The sequence below is a fragment of the Charadrius vociferus genome, unplaced genomic scaffold (assembly GCF_000708025.1).
Source record: "Charadrius vociferus isolate BGI_N301 unplaced genomic scaffold, ASM70802v2 scaffold214, whole genome shotgun sequence".
In the NCBI taxonomy this organism is placed as follows: domain Eukaryota; kingdom Metazoa; phylum Chordata; class Aves; order Charadriiformes; family Charadriidae; genus Charadrius; species Charadrius vociferus.
In genome coordinates, this window is record NW_009647955.1 from 4170736 (window position 1) to 4193910 (window position 23175).

At 38.7% G+C, this 23175-nt stretch overlaps 1 protein-coding gene across 1 annotated transcript in view; it reads right to left on the reverse strand.

The window, feature by feature from the left end:
* The window catches only part of ACAP2 (ArfGAP with coiled-coil, ankyrin repeat and PH domains 2), a 43890-nt gene extending 40882 nt beyond the window's left edge, over positions 1 to 3008 (reverse strand). Inside the window, exons 1-2 of the mRNA XM_009883374.1 lie at positions 2910 to 3008; positions 1533 to 1586 (exon numbers count right to left, since the gene is read on the reverse strand). Coding sequence (XP_009881676.1) covers positions 1533 to 1586; positions 2910 to 3008 — 153 coding nt within the window. The remainder of the gene's footprint in view (positions 1 to 1532; positions 1587 to 2909) is intronic.
* Positions 3009 to 23175: the final 20167 nt, after the last annotated feature.

The window sequence follows — 23175 nt, forward strand, 5'->3', positions numbered from 1 at the left end:
CACATGCCTGGCAAAACTCTCCATCAGAACCTCATAACATGCCTTACTTCTTATGTTCATGCCTTTTGATAAAAGCCACTGTTCTACTCACTGTGCTTGAGCACAGCAAAGAAGTGAAGGGGGAAAAAAACAGGACAGCGGTCCTACTTAGACCTGCAAAGAAATCTTCTTTTAATACGGCTTGTTCTTTCCTTTCTGCCTTCAACCTGTCCTAAAAGGAGAGTTGTGCCATGCCAAATTTCACTAAAGCACTTCGAGCCATAGTCATATAGAAAAATACCAGCAGCAAGAATACAGGACCTAGGTCATCTGTGTCAAAAAGATCATACCATATAGCTGAGACATGGTTAAGAAAGAGGGTAACCAGCAGCAAGAAATTAGATTAAAAGTGTAAAATAGGGACAGCCAACTGGATTCATCTGCTCAGTCTAGCCTGCAGAAATCACTGACAGGAAAGTAAGTTTCTCCCACTACTGCCGCTTTGAACCTTTGCACTAGCTTCTCTCTACCATCAAAGTATCACTGTCCACTTACTCCCCTTCTTACAGTTTTCATTACCTTAGGTGTAGGCACGTACACCTCAAAGAATGGAAAGGAAATCCAACTCAACAGTATCAACCTGCTTCCCTTTGTTTCCCTTCCTTTCTAGAAGCAGTTATTTAAAAAAAAGCCTAGTAAGACAGTTTTAGGAAGCTACATTAATACTAACAAAATTAATTTCAGCTGAAGCTTCGAACTGCATTCTCTGTATCGTATTACATTTTAAACTTCTAGACTATAAAAAAAATTAATTTTAAGTGCCCTGCACATTTTCAGCACTTTGGAGACACTTCAATTGCTTTCCAGCAATTTGCTGGAAAATGAAAGAAAAGCAGTAGGGGCCAAGGGAAGAGGAAGAAAATAGAAGTAGTAACACATCCTTTTGGCTTTCAAGATACAAGACTAAACTCTTCAGAGGAGAGAAAAAAATATATCAGTTTTCAATCCAGGCAAAACTGAGCTTTCTGATGAAGTCTGACATACTAAAAACCACTATTCATCTCAAATCCCAGCATTTTCTCCTTTCTCTATACTCATCTAAATCTGTCATACTTTCAAAAAGACAACTACATACAAATCAGAGGTGCTTTGTTTTGTGCATTACGAAGGATTGGGGGGGTGAGGTGGGAGAAGTTATGGAAAAGGTAATAATTACTTCAGTCCAAAGAAATATGTTCCTAGTTTGTCACTGCTGCCCATCAGTTTGATTAAAAAAGATGAAACGATCCAGTATTTACTCTGTCTTACAGTACCAGGTTTTCACAAAGCTTACAAATTCCAAACAAAAACTAAAGTGAAATAAAAATCTGCATTTATAAATATTTCACAAACAAAATATGAATAAAATATTCAGAAGTATAAAACGAGAGGTATTTAATAGCACTTAAACCACGACTTTGCAAATACTATCAAGCAAAGCTTTAGCATTCTTCTGTTATCAAACATAACTGGAGGTAAGATACCAGTGTCAGGTTTCAGCTAGAAATACTTACATTGTGATAATTGATCATTTCCTGTAAGGTGTCAGAAAACTTTGTCAAGCTGGTCTGTAAAAACAAAACCAAAGTGGTTTAAGTTAAGCTCTACCAAATACACAGCACGAAAGCAAGGTTTCAGAGGTTTACAGCTTTTCAGTAAAGAACTTGAGAATTGATTTTCCTTGGCACAATTATTAAATTAAAACCGTTATGCTGGAAGCAGAACAGGGGGGTAATACCAAGTAAATCTATTAAAGCTACAAGCAACAAAAACGTTACCGCTACATACCTATATATAAAGGACCAAACTGAAGGAAAGCAGGAAAAATTCAAATTAAGTTGACTAAACTATGGGAAGCTCACATAATTTAACACATTAATTTACAATATTTAATATTACACTACTTAATATTTAGTAATGTTTAATACTCTAACTCCAAAAACCTGGTTAACATGTTGTAATCATCCATACACACGTTTACTGTAGGAACTACTGCCTCAGCTGATGCGCTTAGCAACACTGAAATTAATCTGCAGAATCAATGTCACAAACAGTTTGAAAACAATGATCCCTGGTATATTTGGGTAACTGCATATTGCTTACACAACAAGCATAACAAAAACCTACTAGGAATCAAGTCATGTAAGTTTTACTAGTTTGTCATAGCACTACAGTTCAAGCAAGTAAATTTCCAAACAACAACGGTTTCAGTTGCACACAGACTATACTGAAGTTCACAGGCATTATGTATTTCAACCAGCATGTGCAGATGCGTACACCCAATTGATGTTCTACTACATAACGTGCATTAAATATAGATGATATACACAGAGATGTACACATAATTATACCTGCATATTACACAATTCATACCTCATTTCAAAGTAACAGACAGGAAATATCAGGTGTTCCAAATTAGCCTAACAAGACATCAGTCTGCAGTAACACCAAAGTGGGCTCTGCACATTCAAAAATTTAAACTTCTATGTATTAGAGTGCCAGTTCCAGGACCTAAGAGATCAACTCAGGGCATTTAGTTGCAGAGAACTGGCTCATAGGATCTTATGACTAGAACCCCTTTATTTAGCAAACTAAACAGAGCAGCTGTTCACGGCTTCAACCTTTCTCCACTCCTCCCAAGATGACTATTCCTAACCTAAAACCTATTTTCCAGAATTTGGAAAGCCCTTGCCATTGCAGGTTAAAGCTGAAAGTAAACAGCACAGACACTTGCAGCGCACCACAGTCAAAAAAGCTCACTCTTAAGGCATCTCAAAGAAAAAGGAACAAAAAGGCAAATAATAAACTTCAACTACTTATCTTGCCAACTGTTATATTTTACCCTTTTAAGTTATGCTTCTCCTTCCATTTTCACCTCCTAAAGAACTTACCTCAACCAATGCATCTTTACAGGAATATTGTGCAAGGTCTCGAATTCCATTCATGAACTGCTTGTTGGCTGTACAGAATGCTTTCCCAGTATCAATCATTGCAATACAAAGCTTCACCAGCTAAAAAGAGGGAAAAATAACAAAGCGGAAGTTCTTAAGCTTTCTATTGTCTAGTGACTTTTATAAAAATACTACTCTAGGTCAACTTATATACCATTGAGAAGGTTACTACTCTTTATAGTTTTTTTATTATTATTTATTTGTTTTATTGTTAACTGGGATTTTGCACATATTTCAAGAGAGGGCTGTACGGGGGCAAAAAGCACAGCAACTAAAACATCACTGGTTAGAACCCAAGCAAATATTAAGTGCTTTGTGGTTTCTGAGCCAAAAACCCCCAAAAGAAACCCACAGCAGTTTTCTTCATCTTGAGACACTCAGAATACAGGCACAAGAAATCAAAAGGCTGTCTGCACAAAGCAGAACTGAAGAGAGATGGTTCCATCTCAGAAGACAAAATTAATCATGTTTTCACTCATACAACAGATGAGTTTTTCTGTGATGGGTTTCCACCCATACCACTTGCTGCTTCGGTCAGCACCTCGGCTATCATGGTACTGCCGAGTCTGATATGAAAGCCATCGGTATCTTGTGATGGGTATTTTCTCACTTTTTGAACCACTTACGCACTGGGCCAGTAATGAAAGAAAGAATGATTAGTGCAATCACTAAGACGCTTTCTTGAAAGAAGGCATATTATAATTGAGTTCACCCACTCTAAACCAAACTGAGAATAAAATCAGAAGATTGACCCTTCATCTCTGAAGCATTTTTCAAGGTTGTTAGACAAATTTTCACGAAGAACAACAGAGAAGTACTTGATCCTACGTTGGGGCAAGGAAACCACCCAAGTGATCTTCCTGCCTTATTTACCCAGTAATTTTTATGTTGACTCAGATCCTTTTAGGAAAAGGAGAAATCTGAGCATTATCTCCCATGTTCTGATGAACGGCCAAGCTGCTTTAACAATAGACAGAAAAAAAAAAAAAAAAAAAAATCACTACCAACACAATCCTTTTTTCCCCCCCTTCACTTTTGCTTGTGGTTCACAATCCTGAACCCAGGATCATTTCTTCCAGGGAAGAAAAAAATGCAGATAATGTAGTCCAAAGTCACAATTGTGGGACAATAAAGATAAGTTTAATATGAATAACTGAGCAGAAAAAGCTACCAAGTCTAGAAAAATCATTACCCTCAGGCCACATTACCCTTCAGCTCACAAAAGAAGCTTGGCTTTCAACTTAAGCGTTATACTAGATCACTTATACTTCACATTACAACTAAACTACTTAAATACTTACCTTGTGTACTTGCTTTCTTGTTAGGGGAGCAAGTGGGTTTGGGTGTTTTTGTTTTAAAGAGTTCTAGGATACAGTCTCAGGGCAAAGAGTAATACCAACATGATAGAATGGTATAATTGGCACCGGCCTCCTGCAAGAAGCTGGGGGCAAGGCCCTGAATAATGCCCCTTAAGGAATATGAGAATTCCTTTCCCCAAAAATGACTGGTTTAGACTGGTGGAAAACACAAACTTCCAAGATAGATTTTCAGATCCACCAAAACAGCTTCATCACCCCTACAGTAAAAATGTGCCTTATACCCAGCAGTTTTACCAAGATTCACATCAAATTGAAATTAACTATCTTAAGTTTATTTTGAAAGAGCAAATGGTTACATTATTAACCGCAAAAGTTAGAAATATTATTACAAAAAGTAAGGAACAGTCTTCAGACTTAGCTCTACACTTGACACTGACTTTGTCTCCATCTTTCTGCAGCCAACTCACAGCTGCAGGAACAAAAGTTCATATTCAAAAAGTAGCTGAGGGGGTGAACAATCATATCTGCCTACCACGTTAAAACACAGGCAAAAAGTAATTTTAAACATTTAGCATAAAACACTAAGGAAAGGAGACTTTCTACAGATATAAAAAAAAAGCCACCCTCAAAATACTAGCAAAGAAAGAACAATACTACTGGTTAGGAAACCAATAAATGGATTGTAAGGCACTGAAAAGATGGTACACATAACCTTTTATATACCTGCACAAAGCATGACAAAAAGCAGGATGAATTTTACAGTAGTTAAATCCTCCGGACAGAAGTGAGGAGATATATATATATCTCTCTATCTATATCTCTACAGACCCATCCTGCTCTGACTGTGCCAAAGACTAAAGCACTGACTTTAAATCTCTAAAACAAAGAATATACAGGTGTCCTCACAGTACGCAGTTGTCATAAAACATAAGCTCTGAATGCCAGGATAGCTAACCCCCAGCTTTTAACTCACATGAAAGCTGAATTAGTTTGCATGCGGCTCCCACTGCGGGGCTGTCACACGAGAGCAGGGGGGCCAGAGGGGCAGGAGGGTATTGCACAATCCAAACCCTCCTCCAAGGGAGAAAACAGCACACATGGGCTGACCCTGCTATTACTCAAGCTTGGGTCTCTGGGGTCCAGCTGTGCACTCACCCAGACCCCGTCCCTCCGCCAGAGAGGAACGCTTGGTTGGCAGCCACTGCTGCTTCCCAGCTATGAACTTTAAAACAAAACCTAAACACATCTTTTTATATTTTCCAGAGCAGATCTCATTGAATTAAAAAGCTTACCTTGTCAAGTTTCAGTTCCAGTTCGGTCACATCTCCTTCTACTTCTTCTAAAGCTGCCCTGCATGGTAAAAAATGTTTTCCTGTAAAACTTTACACAACAATACTCTGGGACTGGGGGGAAGCGGCCAGGACACGTTAATTTAATCCATTTATTGCCATCAGTTTCAGTTAAATTTCTACTATAAAACAGTTTTTAGAGAACCACAGGAATTGCAGAAATTGTGAGGGTAAAAAGAAGAAAAACCACATCACTGATAAAACATATAGCTTAGTAATAAAGATTTGAGATTAAATTTTATTAACCCTAATGTTTGTCCAATTGAAGTAGGTTTCCTCTATTCTTGTATAGCTGATAAGTCTATATGTTTGAAGGTAATAACAAAGGAAAGAAACTAAAAGTCTGAGTGAAATTTCTTCAGTAATTCTTTTGGTGACTCTCCTGGCTCAAACCTACAAACCTACAGCTATTTAGTGAATGACTTTGCAACGAGATTATGAAAAATATAGTGTTTGTCATGAGTCAACTGACTTAGTTAAGTTCAAACGGCACGTTTGTTTATATCATTTGCCTCTATTCTAGACTAGTTGCAACTTTCAGGCCAGTAAAAGTTGCTTTCATGAAGCATTTCTAAAGCATAACTTTTTTTTTTGCTCGAGAGCTTATGTTTCCTTTGACACCTCCTTCCTTGCTTATTGCTACCTGAAAAAAAAAGAAGACTGAGAAAGGATGACACTGATCAGAGAGCTCATGAACACTGCTGTTTCATCAGGCTTGAGAGCTTGAAAGTACTGATTTCTGGCAACGAATGCAACACTACAAAAATCTATTCCATGAGGCTGGGACTTCACATTACACAGAGGTTGGTAGGAACAGCTGTATTCCCATGCCTTGCTCCCATCACAGGGTGCCTCACTCTTTCAGTCATTCCAGCATAACCATTCACAGAGCCACACTGTTCACTAGTAGTAGTCTGCCTTGGAATAAAAAAGTACTAGGAAGTTTTCTGTAATGCTTTTTGGAAAACTGGATCAGATACTTTTCATTCCTACAAAAAACTCTTCCTGGAAAAAGTGAGACAGGCAGGGAAGTATGATTTGGAGCAGGAATTTCTTGAGCCAGCTTTACCACTGAGGAGAGAAGTACACAGAACCACAGCTTTACTGTCTCTTGCTAATTCCGTTCTAGTTCACATGAGTTCAAGCCAAGGACAAAAAAAATAAAAAAGACTGGATCAGGCCCCAAACTCAGGAAAAGAAATTTTTACAAGAACAGCTCTGAAAAACACTGCCAATTGCCTGCATTTCTCAAACACTGAGCATGACATTCCCAGCTTTTTGCAGATTTCACTAACACATAGTTGCATTCCAGCTCTTGTATCTAAAGTCATTCCCACAGTCACATCCTAGGTTTTATATCTAAGCACATTCCTGCACAGTTACATTTTGGCTTCTGCCTCTTCTCTAGCTTCAGATCATGAAAGATTCCAGACAACATCAATTTCTCTTTTACTTTCTTTATTTTATTCCATAAATGATTAACTTTCATTTGAGTCTCCAGAGTTAAATCTTGTTTCAGAGAGAATTATGGAGGGGAAAAAAAAAATAAAACAAAGGAAGGAAAAGTATCTCAATATTTAGACTGCAATTTTGTATTGGTTTGTTTATAATTACAGTGCAACCAATTTTATTTGTTTCTTTGGCATTAACATAAAAGCATGATTAAGTAGCTTGTTTACAGAACTGCAGCAAGATCTGATAAGAATTTTTTTTTTTAGTGTCTTTAACTAGCAAAGAGCTCTAGCTCCCCAGGACTTAATGAGCTAAAAAGTCTAAGATTCAAGATGAAGAGAGATAAAGGCAATTAGAGCAGGCAGAATGAAGACAACGCATCTGCTCAGTAATTAAAGCTGTATTCCAAGGGGAAAATTTTAAGACAGAATAAACTCAACTGAAAGAAGTAACAACAGAACATCAAAAGACTGAAAAAGGTCAAGAAAGAAGTGTAAAGCACCACAGAAAAATTGCATGGCAGAAGGGAGACATACAGCCCCTCCACCACCTGATTCGTTGCAGATCATCTTTGAATGACCACAGGCCCCTGAAGCACAGGGCTGGCTCTCCAGGCTATTTCCCACCACCGCCACATGATAGAGGGAAGGCACATCTGGGCCCTACAGCTGGATATGGATAAAACAGCTGTTAGGTTCCAGCCAAACCCCATTTCATCTCCTTGTTTCCTTGTATAGAACTGGCTCCTTTCACTGTTTCCATCATATAAAAACTAGTAGAAAAGTTATTCTCATGCAAACATATTCACGGTACTAGACCAACAGTGGATTACAAGCATAAGAACAATGGAGGGGATACCCTCAGACTATCAGAATAGAGATACATAATATCCAATAATACCAGATATCTAATAATATATTAACACCATCTCGTCACAAAAAGTGTTTTCATACTGGGTTAGGGAACGCATTTAGACTAGCTGATCTGAGTTGTGCTATGTTAATGCTATCCTTGTTTTTCTTAATTTAATACTTTTTGAGACTGCAGAATACAAAGGTGCATTTCTCTAAAACATCTGTGTCAAGAATTACTTAAAGTTCACAGAAAATTGTCATAATTCCAAGTAAATCTCATGTGCACAGCCAAGACCAATCTCCAGCGATAAGCACGGGAAGTGGTCATAAAACAGCTGAGGACCAAGTGCCAGACCTGACATGTACCAAAAACGCTGCTCCTTAGTGAAGTGGGAGCAGGGTTTGCGTCAGGGTAATCTTAGCCAGAAGGCTCTGGCAGTAGTAATAAGCATCAAATCTGCCCCAGTATATGAATCAAAGTCAAACATCTGTGCCTTCCCGAGATGTTCAAACACTGCGTGGCAATGCATAAAACCAGAACAGCTGCTTAAGGGTGGGGGACAACTTTCATAAATGAGCAGTCTGCCGTACTCTTCATGCTCCATAACAAGGACTCTCAGGAATGTATTCCTCTTCTCTGCTGTTCCTCCTCTCTTCCAACCCCCACCCAAAACACAGCTCAGTTTGCTAGATACAGCTTGCCGCACAGCTGCAATGCAGGAGGAACACAGGAGATGGAAGAAAACTCAAGACCTGACTTAGCAGCCTTCCCGAGTTAGGAAAATGTCACCAGTTACCCAGCCCAGCATACGACAAAGGAAAGCTGAACCCTCTGGTGTCCATCACAGCATTCTCCTTAAGTGACTAGTGAAAGACCTGCTTCCAGGTTAAGGTCATACAGGACTCCAAAAATCCCAGGAACCAAACAGAAAGATGACAGCTAAACTCTCCTCTAGAAAGAGAATCGGGCATTCTTAGGCCACGAGCTGCAGACACGTCCCAAGGAAATAACTTAGTCTGGACTAAACCACTACACACTGCTGACTGTAATGCCAATCACACTGTGGCCACAGACGAGTGTCTGCTTGGCCTGTTTGCTCTTACAGTGTGAAAGGTGGCAACGGTCAATGCCTTTAGAGTCAGCTGTTCTTCAAACAATATCTAACTGCCATCGAAGCCACATCCTGCCTTTAGTCTTTCACTCATTCATCACATTCTAGCTTGCATTTTTAGACTGCCTTCCTGAAAGTGAGGAGGCTAGAATCAGTAGTCATTATAAATTAGATGCTGACCAACAACAAAAAAGTCAGAGGTGCTATGGATAATTAACAATAATTGTTAATTCTAAAATTATCACTTCCTACTATAAAAAAATATTCAAAAGACTAAAACCCCATTAATAAAGTATTTTCCCATAGTTTGGGGTTTCTTAAAATTTTAATTGAGGAAAGTTTAAAGCCTAAACCTCAGGTTCACCTCTTGAATATACTTTCAGAAGAACAGAAACAAGTACACGATCAACTGCTATTCAGACTGGGACTTCTGAATACATTCATGTATTTGGACTCATAAAATAACAGATTCTCACCATCACAGCTTCAGTAATGTTACTGCTAAACTCTTGTCTTCAAATCTTGGAAAGACACAGCTCTCCCACTTGCACATATTCTATGCAGAATAGCCCCTTAATACACAACTTTGACTTCACTGCAAATGACATCTCCTTTCAACTAACATCCACTACAGTTCAATAGTATAAAGTTAATATGCAAGACTAGCCACAAATTATCAATAGCGAAATCAAAGTATTTGAGCACGCATATTCAAGTATAACTACATTCACATTTTCTTTCATTTACTGCAGTATAATTTCATGAGTCTGGCTGTATATCAGAAGTGTAAATAAAGAAGCATTACCACGCTCCACTGCCAGTGGAGAACAATTCAGCCTTGGAGGGACAGAGAACATTGAACATGAACAACAAGCAAATAGTACTGTGATTAACTCCCCTTTGTCCTCTTCAATTGCATTTCATTTTAAACTTTAAGGACATTAGGAAAACTGAAAGCAGTTACAAAGATATGTATAGCTCACTAATTGTAAGGGACAAAGCAGGATAAAGCTGGCTCATAACTGGCTGAAGTAAAAGCAATTGATCATTTTCTCATGTTATATGCAAACCCAATACAGACACTAGTAGAGATTACTGCAAACTATCTGTGCATCCCACAGTGGCATCACAGTTCTAGATGTGTGTAACAATCAAACTATATCAAAATTACCAAGCACTCATGATACAGCTTTATGTGATACTTCATGTATCAGCTTTACGTCTTGGTTAGACTAAGGAGCTTTCTACCAGCACTTTCCTCAACCTTGCTGAGGTCCTTCTGAATGGCAGACCCTCCAGCACATCAACTGCTCCCTCCAATCACTGTGTACTTCCTTTGATTTCCTTCATCTGTAGTTAGATATAACAAGGTATCTAGAGGCATCTTAACCAACATGCTAACAAGGAACACATTTGGTACATGTATAATGGCATGAGACAACCACAGATTAAAAAAGAAACATGACATATTGAGGGACAAAGAACTCATACACTGAACAATAAGGCCTAATAACCTTGGATAACAGCATGGATACATACAAGAAGAGTTTTATAACTTATGAGATGTGTCATAACCATTAATATGGTCTGAAGAAAGAACGCTGTTGCAGCCTGTCACAGAGCCCATTGAAGTCCTGGTTTGGCACCGCAGAGATTTTTCCCTGCTGGCACAGAGCCCCTCCATGATGAGGAACAGATGATGAATGCTCCCTGACATGCCGAGATAAACTTCCTCAGTCATGCTAGTACTCCTTACATTATTAATTCTTCAGTCATTGCCACTAAACATTTTATCAATAGCTTGGAAGAGCTTTACAATGTGAACAATAAGACTTTTAATCAGAAATGTGACATTTCTTTCACCCTCACCCTGAAATCCTAGAAGTTTTCTATGAACCTGGTGGACTGAAATATGGAAATATGTTTCCTGAACTGAAGATTGTCAGGTTGATGAATAAGTCAAGTTTTCTCAGGTCCATGGCAAGCACTATGCACATTTCAAGTTTTCCCAGAGAAAAGAAAGAAAAATTAAGTCCTTACGGGAGCAGCCTTTTTTCAGTGGTGCCCAGTGATAGGACGAGGTGTAATGGGCACAAGCTTGAACATAGGAAGTTCCATCTTAACATGAGGAAGAACTTCTTTACTTTGAGGGTAGTGGAGCACCGGAACAGGCTGCCCAGAGAGGTTGTGGAGGCTCCCGCTCCGGAGACATTCAACACCTGCCTGGACACTGTCCTGTGCAACCTGTTGTAGGTGACCCTGCTCTGGCAGCGGGGTTGGACTAGATGATCTCCAGAGGTCCCTTCCAACCATGACCATTCTGTGATATTTGAAGGGCCATTATTCTATTCCTCCCAAGTCAGACTTCTTCTCTTATAAAATAAGATGAAATAAGACAAGGATATTTACTGAATTCACTTAATCATTAAAGCAAAAGTCTGCTTGTAGGTACCAGTTTTTAAGGTCACCTTCACCTCAGTAATTTATATGGTCTTTGATATAACAAATAGGACAAATCCCTTTAAGATGCATGCTTCACCTGACTTGTTCTTTACTGCAAGACTACACATGGCGCATTATCTCAAAAAATAATGAACATTCAAATCAATCTTCAAAAAAGGAACAAGTTCTATTACACTTAATATACATAGCTGAAATTCAAACTGATTACCACTAAACTTGCAGCAGCATTTAAAAGCTTGTCATGCACAGTCTGTAAGGACATCTGTGCTACGTGCTGGCCCCAAATTCTCAAGCTTCTTTCATTACTCTCTTGCAGTAAATTGCCAGAAATGTCCAACAGTGTTCTTTTCCCAATAGTTTTGCCTATATTTTTCCCCTAAGTTTTTTTATCCCAGGAGAGCCTAATAGCTATCTAAGCCCAAGTAGAAAATTAGCAATCCCTTTTCTTCTACAAAGATTCTGATAAGCAGGATTTTCTTCATCTTTCAACTTAAATGTTTTGTTCCTTATGGGACAGCTGTTAACAAGATGAGGATACACAATGGTGACCATGAAAGCTTCACAGAGAAGTTGATTACATTGTGAAACAAACAGATAAGAATGCAACACATCACAATACCTGTCCTGCACAACTTTGACTAGTAACTCTAACATCTCAAGAATGAGTCAAAAGCTTTTTAGGAGGCCTTACCATCAGATAAGGAAGTAGGACTATAGTATCAAGATGTTGCAACAAAAAAAGGGCAGCAGAAAGCTCAAAAAACTGATGGTGCTGTGCAGAAACTTCTTGTTGCTGAAAATGTGCAAACATCACAGGGCTGCTTTAATCTTTTAAATCTCAGCAACTACCCAGGAGCTTGAACATAGAAGGAGCAGAAGGAATGAAGGATTTCAACATTTGAAAACTCAAATATGTAGTAAGGCCAGGAAGTGGAATCATAAATATAACCATCGAGCAACCAACTGCAAAGGATACCAGATAGGACATTCCTCCAACTAAAGACTATGCCCTATCTATTACCCTCAAGATCTGGAGTTCCTAGTCAGATGCTAAGGGGTCATGTCAACTTTTCTTTTAAAACTATAAGTAATAACAATCTAAGAAAGAATGAAGAAATTAATCCTCAATTTGGAAAGATAACTCTTATGTACCTCAAATGCAGTCAATACAAAAGACAGGGTAGCAGTGCCTGAAAAACAAAAAGAGTATCACTAGATTCTCCCCAATATAGAATTCCCAGTATCAATGTTCAAAACTGACACAGCACAACTTAACCATCTGTACAGAAGTCCTATAAAACAGAGGTAACTGGAGATTAGAGTACTCTAATTAACCAAAGAGTATTCTTTACAGATACCATATAATCTCAGTATGAGTCTTGCGTTTGCTTTGATTTCAGAAAAATAAGGCAATATCTCTTGCTTTCTTTTCCTAATTTCCTTAGTTGCTATCTTATACCTACTAGAGTTAGCAAAGTATTGCTGTGTCCAAACCACCATGAGATGGTAAAGCTTTCATAAGAAGAGCTCACCATGTTTCAGAAGAGCTAAGGACCATTAGCTCTCTACAATTCCAGTTACATCAAGTAGATATTATTTACTGAAAACAGAGGAAAACTCTAGATTTGCTATGAAGACTGATTCCTCAGCAAGTATTTACCCTTTTTGTCCATTTCAGAAGCTGAATATTTTGGTAATACACTTCCACAAAATCAGAATGCTCTATTTGACAGTCAGAGGGGAAGTTGCAGCTTTGATGCAATAGACCAATTCCTAAGTTGATTTTTTTGTTTAGCTATAGGTAACTATAGCCATAGGTTTAGCTATAGGTAAACATACACGTATCTCACACTCAGTTACTATAACTGCATTTTACCTGTAAGTTCATAGTTTTATTGTTCCCTCATACTGCAAAGAAGCAGTGTTTGTTTGCTCTTTATGCCTTTGCACTGAAGCAGCCAGTCAAATGAATCCCATCTCAGGATAACAAAGTACACAAGCATTATGAGTAGGAGAATACAGAAACGTGGTGTATTAGTGTTTCCCTCAAATTTATTGTTTTCACATTTGGAAAAAGCCAGTCTCCCTTTCCTCTTCACCCCTCTTAAATTATAATGGGTGATCTATTAAAAAAAATAAGCATTTGAACTATTATAACATAAAAACTACAAAATGCATATGGTACACCCACAGCCATGGAAAAGGTTTAAATATTCTTTGGGTACATTTAGTATCTTTTCTCCCACTACTTTTAGTCATCGGGAGATTTTAAATACCCTGGGCTTTCATTCGTCTATTGATGCTAACTGCAGGTAAGCTATTTCTTAACCAAATGGAAGCTTACGTGTCCTTTATGTATTACATACATACAAGGTTTTTCATCTCAAATGACCTGCAAATATTTTCAAAAAAATCTTGGAAGATTGATACTTAAAATATAATGAATATTTTGCAATAGCATGCACATTTAAGACTTAATCTTCTCATTTTTCATCATTCATTTGGGGATAAATAAAGTAGGATAGAATAAACAGACAAATATTTTCTTCAAAATCAGACACTTGATTAAAAAAAAGCACTCCAGGAAGTTAAATGAGTACTTATAAAAAAAAAAAAAATCACTCGCCACAAACTGAAGATTCTGCTGGAGAATAATCCTGTAGAGAGATTGTACACATGTGTGTATACTTTTTAAACTGACTCCAATTTAGCAACAAACAAATTCAGCCAGAAATTGCATCCTCAATGAAACACCAGAGATTCCTTAGTTGTCTTAAACAGTTTTTATCCTTAATAACAACCCTGACTGGCAAAGCCAATACATTTGTTCTGTTCTTGTAGTGTGCCTTATCTCATCAAATACCGATATCTACGCATATATACCCCAGTTAGTCATCTAAATCACCTTTGATAGAGTAGAAACATGCTATTTCCAGGGTGCAGTTCACCTTATCTTGACACATATGGCTAAAATCAAGAGGCACTTGCAATACAACCAGTAACCTTCATCGAGATTTGAAGGACCCTAAGCCTAAGATCTGCCTTAAAAGAAAGATGGCTACACAGTACATGAGATGAGCTCTACTTTTCCTGTTTAAGGAAGTTAAGGAAGAAGGGGCTTATTTTCATTAATTACAGAACTCTATACAGACAGGAACTCCAACCAACTTACATGAATGCTACAAGTCTAGGAAAGACAAGATACAACCTACATTTGCAGTTGAGCAGTGAGTTTTTAGTATCTTTTGCTAGTCCCAGTTAAGATCACAAGGCCCAACACTGCTCCACATACGGTATTTTTCTTCTTCACCCACCCAGCTCTTTCTTACTTACCTAAAGTATATTAGCAGCAGCATGTTACATAAACCAAACGATACTGTAATAACACCACATTCTCTATATTAAAGTTCACCAGAAGAATCCAGTCTAATGCGGAGTCTGGCTACTTTCACAAAGTACTCTAAACAAACAAAAAAGGCACACACAAGCTACACCTTTCTATCCTAACAATAAGCAATATTCAGTCTCCCATTACTGCCCACTGATGAGCAGGCACAGCAGCAAGGGGACCACTACTGAGCTGGAGTCTAGGAACGCAGAGTGGGATGGGTGCCCCAGCACCGATTCTCACCAGCCACCACCACCCCTGTGCAAAGGAGCTGAGGGAGCCCTGAACCCAGCACGGACGGCTGCAGCAGCGAGGACCGGGACAGAAGAGGCTCAGTGTCCCCCAGGTAGAGACCATGGGGCAGAAAACCAAACCCCATCTCCCAGCTCAAATTCCACACCTCTGTTTTGTCAGGCAAGAGGGATAAACCATGCACGGCCAGAAGTCACTCTGTATACAACACATCTTTCCTTTGTACCAAAGGAGTGAATTCAATTCAAATTTCAATCCACAAAGTGTCACTCTAAACATCAGTACACAAAAACCTGTTACATTATTACATAAATTATACATCTTTTTAAAAAAATAATTATAAGATCACTAATAATTGAAGACTAGGATATTTAAAATGCAGAGAAATGTTGAGTGTCTCTGATATCCATGTGTTCCTACTTAAATTAACATGTGGCACCCAGAAAGATGGAAATCTGGAATTCTGTTGCACAGCACTTGGGTTTTTTTAAATGTTGTCAGACGGAATACATTTCACTACATATGGCTTCTCCAATTTCTCTTTGTATTATATCCAGCTTAGAACATAAAAATACATTTTGGAAGTTTAGAAACTTCAAAATCACATCGTGCGAACTGATCACTAGCTCTGCTTTATGTTTATTCATACAAAATTGTCAGCAGAGGTCGTCTTTTAATGACAGTTACTGAAGGCATATGATAAATTCATGGAAAAAAAAAGAGGTAGTTCGTGCATGTGCACTGACTACTGTTAGAGTATGTCTCATGTGAAACCACAATACATCTATTTAAATCCCAATTACTATTGACATATGAACTCTAGAAATTATTCAAGAGCATCATGCCTGCATATTGTGGAGTCTTAGAATTTCAAACAGAAAACTTGGAATATCAAACAGAAAGCCTGATTCACAGAAAAACTAATGCCACATGAGCAAGTTTGCCAACCACCTGACAGGCACTTTCTCTGCTCAAAACCTCCTCTCATTCATACAACACTCTTAGAGCAAGTTATTTTCTTAGTCTATCCTTGTGTTGTGTGATCCCGTAAATGAGATTCTTCTCTATGCAGGCGTAGGTTATGCACAGTGCATCAAAACAAAACAACTGATTTATCCTTGGTCTTAGGCCTGGCTACTTTTAATATTCACAAAGTAAGTGTTAACCCTAAAGTAATTATTCTGCGCAAGGACTTCTCTTGCAGAGATCATTAGGAAAGCAAAACAATCTTTTAGTCTACTTTACTGGACTGCTTAAAATTGTTTCGTTTATGATCATAATGATAATATCTACTATTTCTCATGCTCTTGATCTAAGCTTTTAGTAAAATGAAAGTGGCAACAAAACCAGGATGTGTTACACAGAAGTATGGAAAACTCCTGAATATATTAAAATAATGTCACAGTTCACATGCTAATCTGCATTTCCTCCTAATGGTCTTCCATTGCAGACAGCTACTTTAGCTGTCATTTTTGTTACAGATCTGCCACTATGAAAAAAGCAAGTTATTACCTAAACTCACAGAGAAATCTAAATTTCAAACAAACAGTACAGTATCTGCTCAAAAAGATCCCAAATGCATTTACACATTTTAAACTTCTATACGTGTTTTTAAACTGAATTTTGCATGCACAAGCAAGAGGCCAAAAAAGTAACTAAATTAGTCAGAATTTATTCTTCTATTTCCTACCCATGTAAATGTAAGGCACTGTAAGACATAACATTAAGAGACTACATGGGGTTTTTTTGGTGGGGTTTTTTTGCACTCCCTCACGACACTTCTGCATTTGCATCTCCTTGAGGTACTAAACAAATTGACTTAGCCAGAAAGGCCTGTATCAAGACCCAAGCAAAGGATTCTTGGCTCTCTAAACCATAATTTCAGTAGGAATGTTTCTGTAGTCACTGAAAATTAGATATTTTCCTTTCCTTTTTCTCCCAAAGCAGGTTATCAGTATACAGCTTGGGGACTTTTTAGAATGATTTACTATAGTAGAAATTTACCAGTAACTTAAGTCATATTGTTCACCGTGTAAAGTAAGAACAGGAAAAATGCTGACTCTAAACAATACAGTTCTGAGCACAAGGTTGTCAAGAAGCTAAGCCTGAAAAAAAGATCACAGGACACCGCTAACGCAGCTAAATCGGCACATTCGCTATTCAGTGGCCAATGATTTCACAGATGCGTACAGGAAAAAACAAAGCTACCCAAAGCCCACCCAGTCCGAGATAGACAGATTTCTATTTTATAGCTGCCATCTTCCAATTGAATAGTCTATTTGCTAACCCTGCTTTCCAGAGATTTTAACATTAATATTCCTCCCCTCCCAAAATATGAAACTACCATCTCCATAACTTTAGTTCTTAATGTAATTACGAGATGTGCTTAGCCAACATAAATGAGACACTCCAGGCTAAAGAATCAAACCTCTTCAAATCTATATTTAAAACTTGAATGACTGTAAGAGCTTGCATAACTACAGTTACTTTGCACACACACACACGCATAAATAAGCTGTCCTTCTAATTCTGCAAGTACTCATTAAAGATCAGTTGCACAGGCTTAATTAATACCACTTCTTTAGCAATTGATCCTGCTGCTGTGCTAGAGCAACATTATGATAGCTAGCAGATTTTGTTACTTCCACTGTAAGCTCCCTGCTCAGTGTGTGGGGTTTTTTATAAACATTTCCAGGCAAAAACTTAAAAAGACCAAAGCCAAGGAAATTAACATTTTAAGTTCCTACTAGCAATTTGGGATATTGTCAAGATTTTTCAATTTGTTGTTAGTTAACGTAAATCATAATCAAACAACAAAGAAACAGAATCACCATTAAAAACCTAACCATTGTAATTCATAATTACAACAGCCAACTTTTTTTTTTTTAATTACAACAATTTAGGAGCACTAACCAAATCAAGACAACCTGACGCATTTCTCTAATCTCTATTAGGAAGGATTGTAACAACTTATTATTCAATTTGAAATGGCTTTAAAAGATTTCAGTATGAGAGATTTTGATGAAATGTATTTGAGAGTGACCTTCAATGAAAATTCTTTATTCTGGTACGATTAACATAGAATAACATTCTCTAGCATTGGGTCCTATCTTCCAATACAACCCCCTTTAAGGTCAATTATTGTCTGAATGTGCCTCCAATACAACCCCCTTTTTTAAGGTCAATTATTGTCTGAATGTGCATTTGAAAGATATGTTCACAGATTTAAAAATAAATAAATCATTGACTAGAGTCTGAGTAGAACAGCACATTCACTGTAATTTCCACAAAAGCAAAGAATTAGCAATCTAGAAGTGCTCTGTTTAACTAACTCCATCAGACTCTTAGCAGTATGGACATAGATGTTGTACACACATAACTCACCAACATCCTGTTAAGATTGTCCTCCACATCACTACACTTCAGCTATGAAAAGTGCTGTTTCTACAATCACTTACTGGAAATTATAAACATAACAACCACGTAAGTATGAAAAACGGTAAACACAAACTTACAAACAAATGTTTGGCAGCTTTCTCTTTCAACTTACTGTATCTTTCCCTTTCTGCTCTTCTGCAATACTTTCCACCCTGCCTTGCCAAGCAAGTTACAAACTTGCTTTTCAGTCCCCAAACACCAAGGGCAGAAAGTCCAGACCAAACATTTCTTTGGAAATTCCTCCTAAAACAGCTAGGTAATTCTGAGAAAAACAAACATTTTGTACACAGAGTTCTTGATCACATACCTCTTAACACCTTAAGCATGGCCGAGTTTACCCACAGGAGCAGCGTCCGTGATTTCAATGGTACTATAACCCCACACAGATTACGCGCGCTATCAACCCATGCTGAATATGAGAGGTTTGCTTGCTACTCGCAGTACTGTAACATGGCAGGTCAGGAAGTGGGCTGCACTGCAGCACCGTACCTTCTGGAAGTCAACACAGAAGGGACAAGTTTACTGATGTTCCAATTTCTATGTGTTCTTCAGAAAGTAATACGCAGACCAAAGTATTTAAGTTAGGCACATACAATAATTTCTCTGACTACTGAACAAGACCTATTCCAAACAGGTCAAATAAGTCACTTTCTTATATTACTCCTATTTTAAAGTGACAAAACACTTCCTGTTACCCGGGAAACAGATGCTTAGAGAATAAATTTTGGTTACACAGGACTAAAGAAGAGAGGAAAAAACCCAAACATAAATCTAGAAGGCCACAAAGTGGCATGAGCGAACTATTCAGTCTGCCTGCCCTACATAAGCATGCGGTGCATCTCAGCTGGCCCTATTTTGGTAAGCCAGAATCACAGCCACAGAAGAAGAAAACCAACACACATACCAGGGAGCTTCGGTGACAACCAGACTTACACTGCAGAGCTGCCCACACAAAGCAATGCTGCCTACACAAAGCAATGCTTTAGTTCAATCTAACTGGAAGACTCCTCAGACAAGTTCATTTAAAGGGAATACACTAAACCCACCAGTTCTACCCAGAAACTACCCATGATATACTTTTACTAAGAACAGTAATTGGCAACAGTTTCATTTATATTCTTTCATCTGCCTCGTTCACCCATCACCTGTTCTGCAGCTGGGGTCTCAGGAAGTGAATACAAAATTAAATAAAAAAAAAATTTAAACTTCAGCAACAGTGACAGACAAGGACAAAGAAATTATCTCAAAAATAAACAGCTTTTTACTGATGCATTTTTGAAGACTAGAACAGACTGAAGGTTTTTCTACAGAGTTCTTACAATTGCACACATCACAAGCAACAGAATTCTGCTTTTTCTATTCTTTGTTATTTAACAGGATTGTTAACTGTTACTAAGAGCAGCTATATTTCCACATCACTTAAACTTGCTTCTCCTTTCTAAAAATTTAGGTTCAGAGTGATTCATGGGGCTGCTATGGTGCATACCTCACTCGTTAAGACAAAACATTCTTTAGTTAGAAGAAAAAAAAAAAGTGAAACATCAATGTAAAAGCCTGCTCCATTACACTCTGAAACTGAAATTCTCATTGTTTAAAGATAAGGAAAAAGTATTATTTCACAACACTATTTGCATATCAAAAAAACACTCCAGGAATTCCTGATTATATACATAGAACTTGCCAGCACAGCTCCGTTCTAACTACTCAAGGACTGCTCTGAGGCCCCTCCTCAAGCAACTTCTTCATTTGATGGGAAGTCATCGACACACTGTAGGAGAACTGCAAACGCATTTCCTTGCTAGATCTTTGGTCTGTCCATACTTTAACAGAGGGAGTCATGAAAGAAAAGCATGTGATTTCAACAAGATGATTTTCAAAGCAGATTTAAAAAAAACATGATTGCAAATTTGCAAAAGTGTGCCTGAACTCATAGCCTTTTTCATTACCCTTTTCAAAATCAGTTTCTAAACCTCAAGTTTCCAACTCCAAAATGATCTGGTATGTCCTAAGTTTACAAACAATAGGCCATCATTGCTTCAGACTTTATAACTCAAAGATTTCTTTATCTATTGGGGGCGAGGGGGGGGGGGGCCATGCCTTACCATGTAATAACCATACTTCCACCATACTTCTGACACTTCTTTGTAGCCCTTATTATCTAATCACATATCAGCAACTCAACAGCAACAACCCATGCTCCCTTCATATGCATTTTATGCAAGCAAACAAACCTTTATTTCGTTGATTTGGGTAACTACGATATTCTCAATTATATCTCAATACCAAAAGAGATCAACGTGAACTTAATGAGAAACAGATAAGCAAGAAAGTCATGTGTCTGAAGCTGTATGTAGTAGCATGTTTTAAAAGATTTAACTAGTTCCCTGTGAAAACAGGGATTTGGTGACTCAGGAACTCTGATTCACTCACGTCCTCCCAATTCTCTCCATGACTATAAGAAAGTAAACTATGACATTTCTATACACCATGTGCCTCTCAACAGGTTTATTTAACTGCTCTGACAGGTATACTGATGGGAAGGACAGAGACTACACCCACCTGCTCAGCAAGGTCAGGAGAAAGGTGCAACTCTGTTTTGCTATAAGATAAGGAACACAGCACAGGAAGGTGCTTTATGTCCACACTACTCCCCACAAGAACACTAGGACTTTGTAATGACCTCGCTCTAACACTACTGTCTCTACCATCCCTTAATAAAACCACTGCAGTAAACGTCTTTTAGAAGGTTTCTAGTATTTGGTTTAGGTCACTGATAATAACACGAAGAATAACCAAAGTTATAACAGCAAATACTAGTAATAATGAAAGATATTAACTTTTTTCAGAAATACTACAGGATTTTTGCTTCACAATTTTAACCACTTCCTATCAGTTAAAGGTTGGGAGGATGTTTTGGTGGCATCAAGTGACTACATCATTAGTTCTTCTGCAATTTCTTCAAAGGTAGTAGTATCAAAGACTGTCAGAAAGACCACAATGTATTAGAGAACCATGGCAAAGGATTTTCCACAGTTTCTCTCCTGGAAGGAAAGGAATCAAGAGGGGCAAAAGGAGAATGATACAAAGTGAGCTCACATGAACTAGTATGGTTTAACTTTATTAAAGTTAAACACACAGCAGCACATTTCTGCTCACAAGTTTTAGTCACAATGTATTGCTTTCTCAAGTGTATTCTATACTTCAGCAAGTATCACTAATTAAAAAAAATAATTATGTTTAATGGTATAGTGCTATGGTTAAAATAAGCTAATCTAAGACTGCACTGTCACCAAATAGGATGAATCCACATTAAATATAGTTGTGCCGGAAAGTACATATACTAGCAAGCACATCCAACTCAGGGCAAAATTTTGTAGAACAGCTAAGCCAATGTAAAAGCTTCCTGCTGCCTCAGGGGAGGTCTCACTCCCCACTACCTTCCTCTAGCCTTGCTTCTGGCGTGAAGTTCCCTCTTCCTCCTCCCCATAAGCTTTAGTGGGTTTCACACCACTTGCAATGCTGACTCAACTCACTAACCTAGCAAAAAACCATCCAGTCTCTTCTGCCAGGGCAGCTAGCTCAGTGAAAGATCCAACAATACAAGTCACAGTCACCAGAAAAACCCGTGGCAGAAGCAGCCAGGGACAAGCTGGCAGCAGAGACAGAAGCAAAGGAGGGAAGAACAGGAACTCCAACTTCTGCCAGGGGTAAGCCATTCAAACCTTCTCCAACTTCCTTCACATCCCAGAACCACGTGATTGCTAAAGCTGACACAAAGAGGAGGCACGAACACACAGCCAGAGACCAGAGGAAGAGCAGGACTATTTCCCTCAACAGGCAGAGGTCACCCAGCTCTGTCAACCACAGAGCCACAGGCACTCCAAAGATGGGCTTAGCACAGGACAGGAAGGCACAGCAGTGACACATCACATCAGGTCACGGAGCTGTTCGCCTCGCCATCAGCTAGCAGGGTGATACCAGGCATGGAAATTGAGCCTATGTGCACAGACCAGCCACACACCCAACAGAGGCAGAATTATGTTGAGTAGATACAATAGTGCAAAATATATATACCAAATGGATAAAAGCACAGGGAAAGATAAGGGGAGAGCTGCCCAACATTAGCAGAAGTAAGCCTACAGCAGTGACAGACAAATGGTCACTCAAGTGGGAAAAAACAAAATAGTACATGCCTTGGTCTGACAACGGGAAGTAAGATTATACTGAGCTTGTTTAGTACTTGCACCCCAGTAGTGAGATTGAGTATGGAGGCACGCAGGAGGCACAGGGAGCTGAAGCATAAGCACAACTCTGAAGAACACAGGGGAGTTGACACTCTTGAGCTTGAGCAGGCATTGCTGTGGCCGCTGAGCATCTCCTGCGCCAGCTCCCTGCCGCCCACCCCCCCATCTGCTGGAAGACGGGTGACCCCAACCCCGTCCACTGCAGACTGTGCTGCCCCCACTTGAGCCCCAGACGCCGCGCGTTTCCCACCCAGCCGACCTACCACCCTCGCTGCCCCCTTTCCATCCACCTCCCACACCTCCCAGAGCCTCCCCCGCCCCAGCAGGCCCCTCCT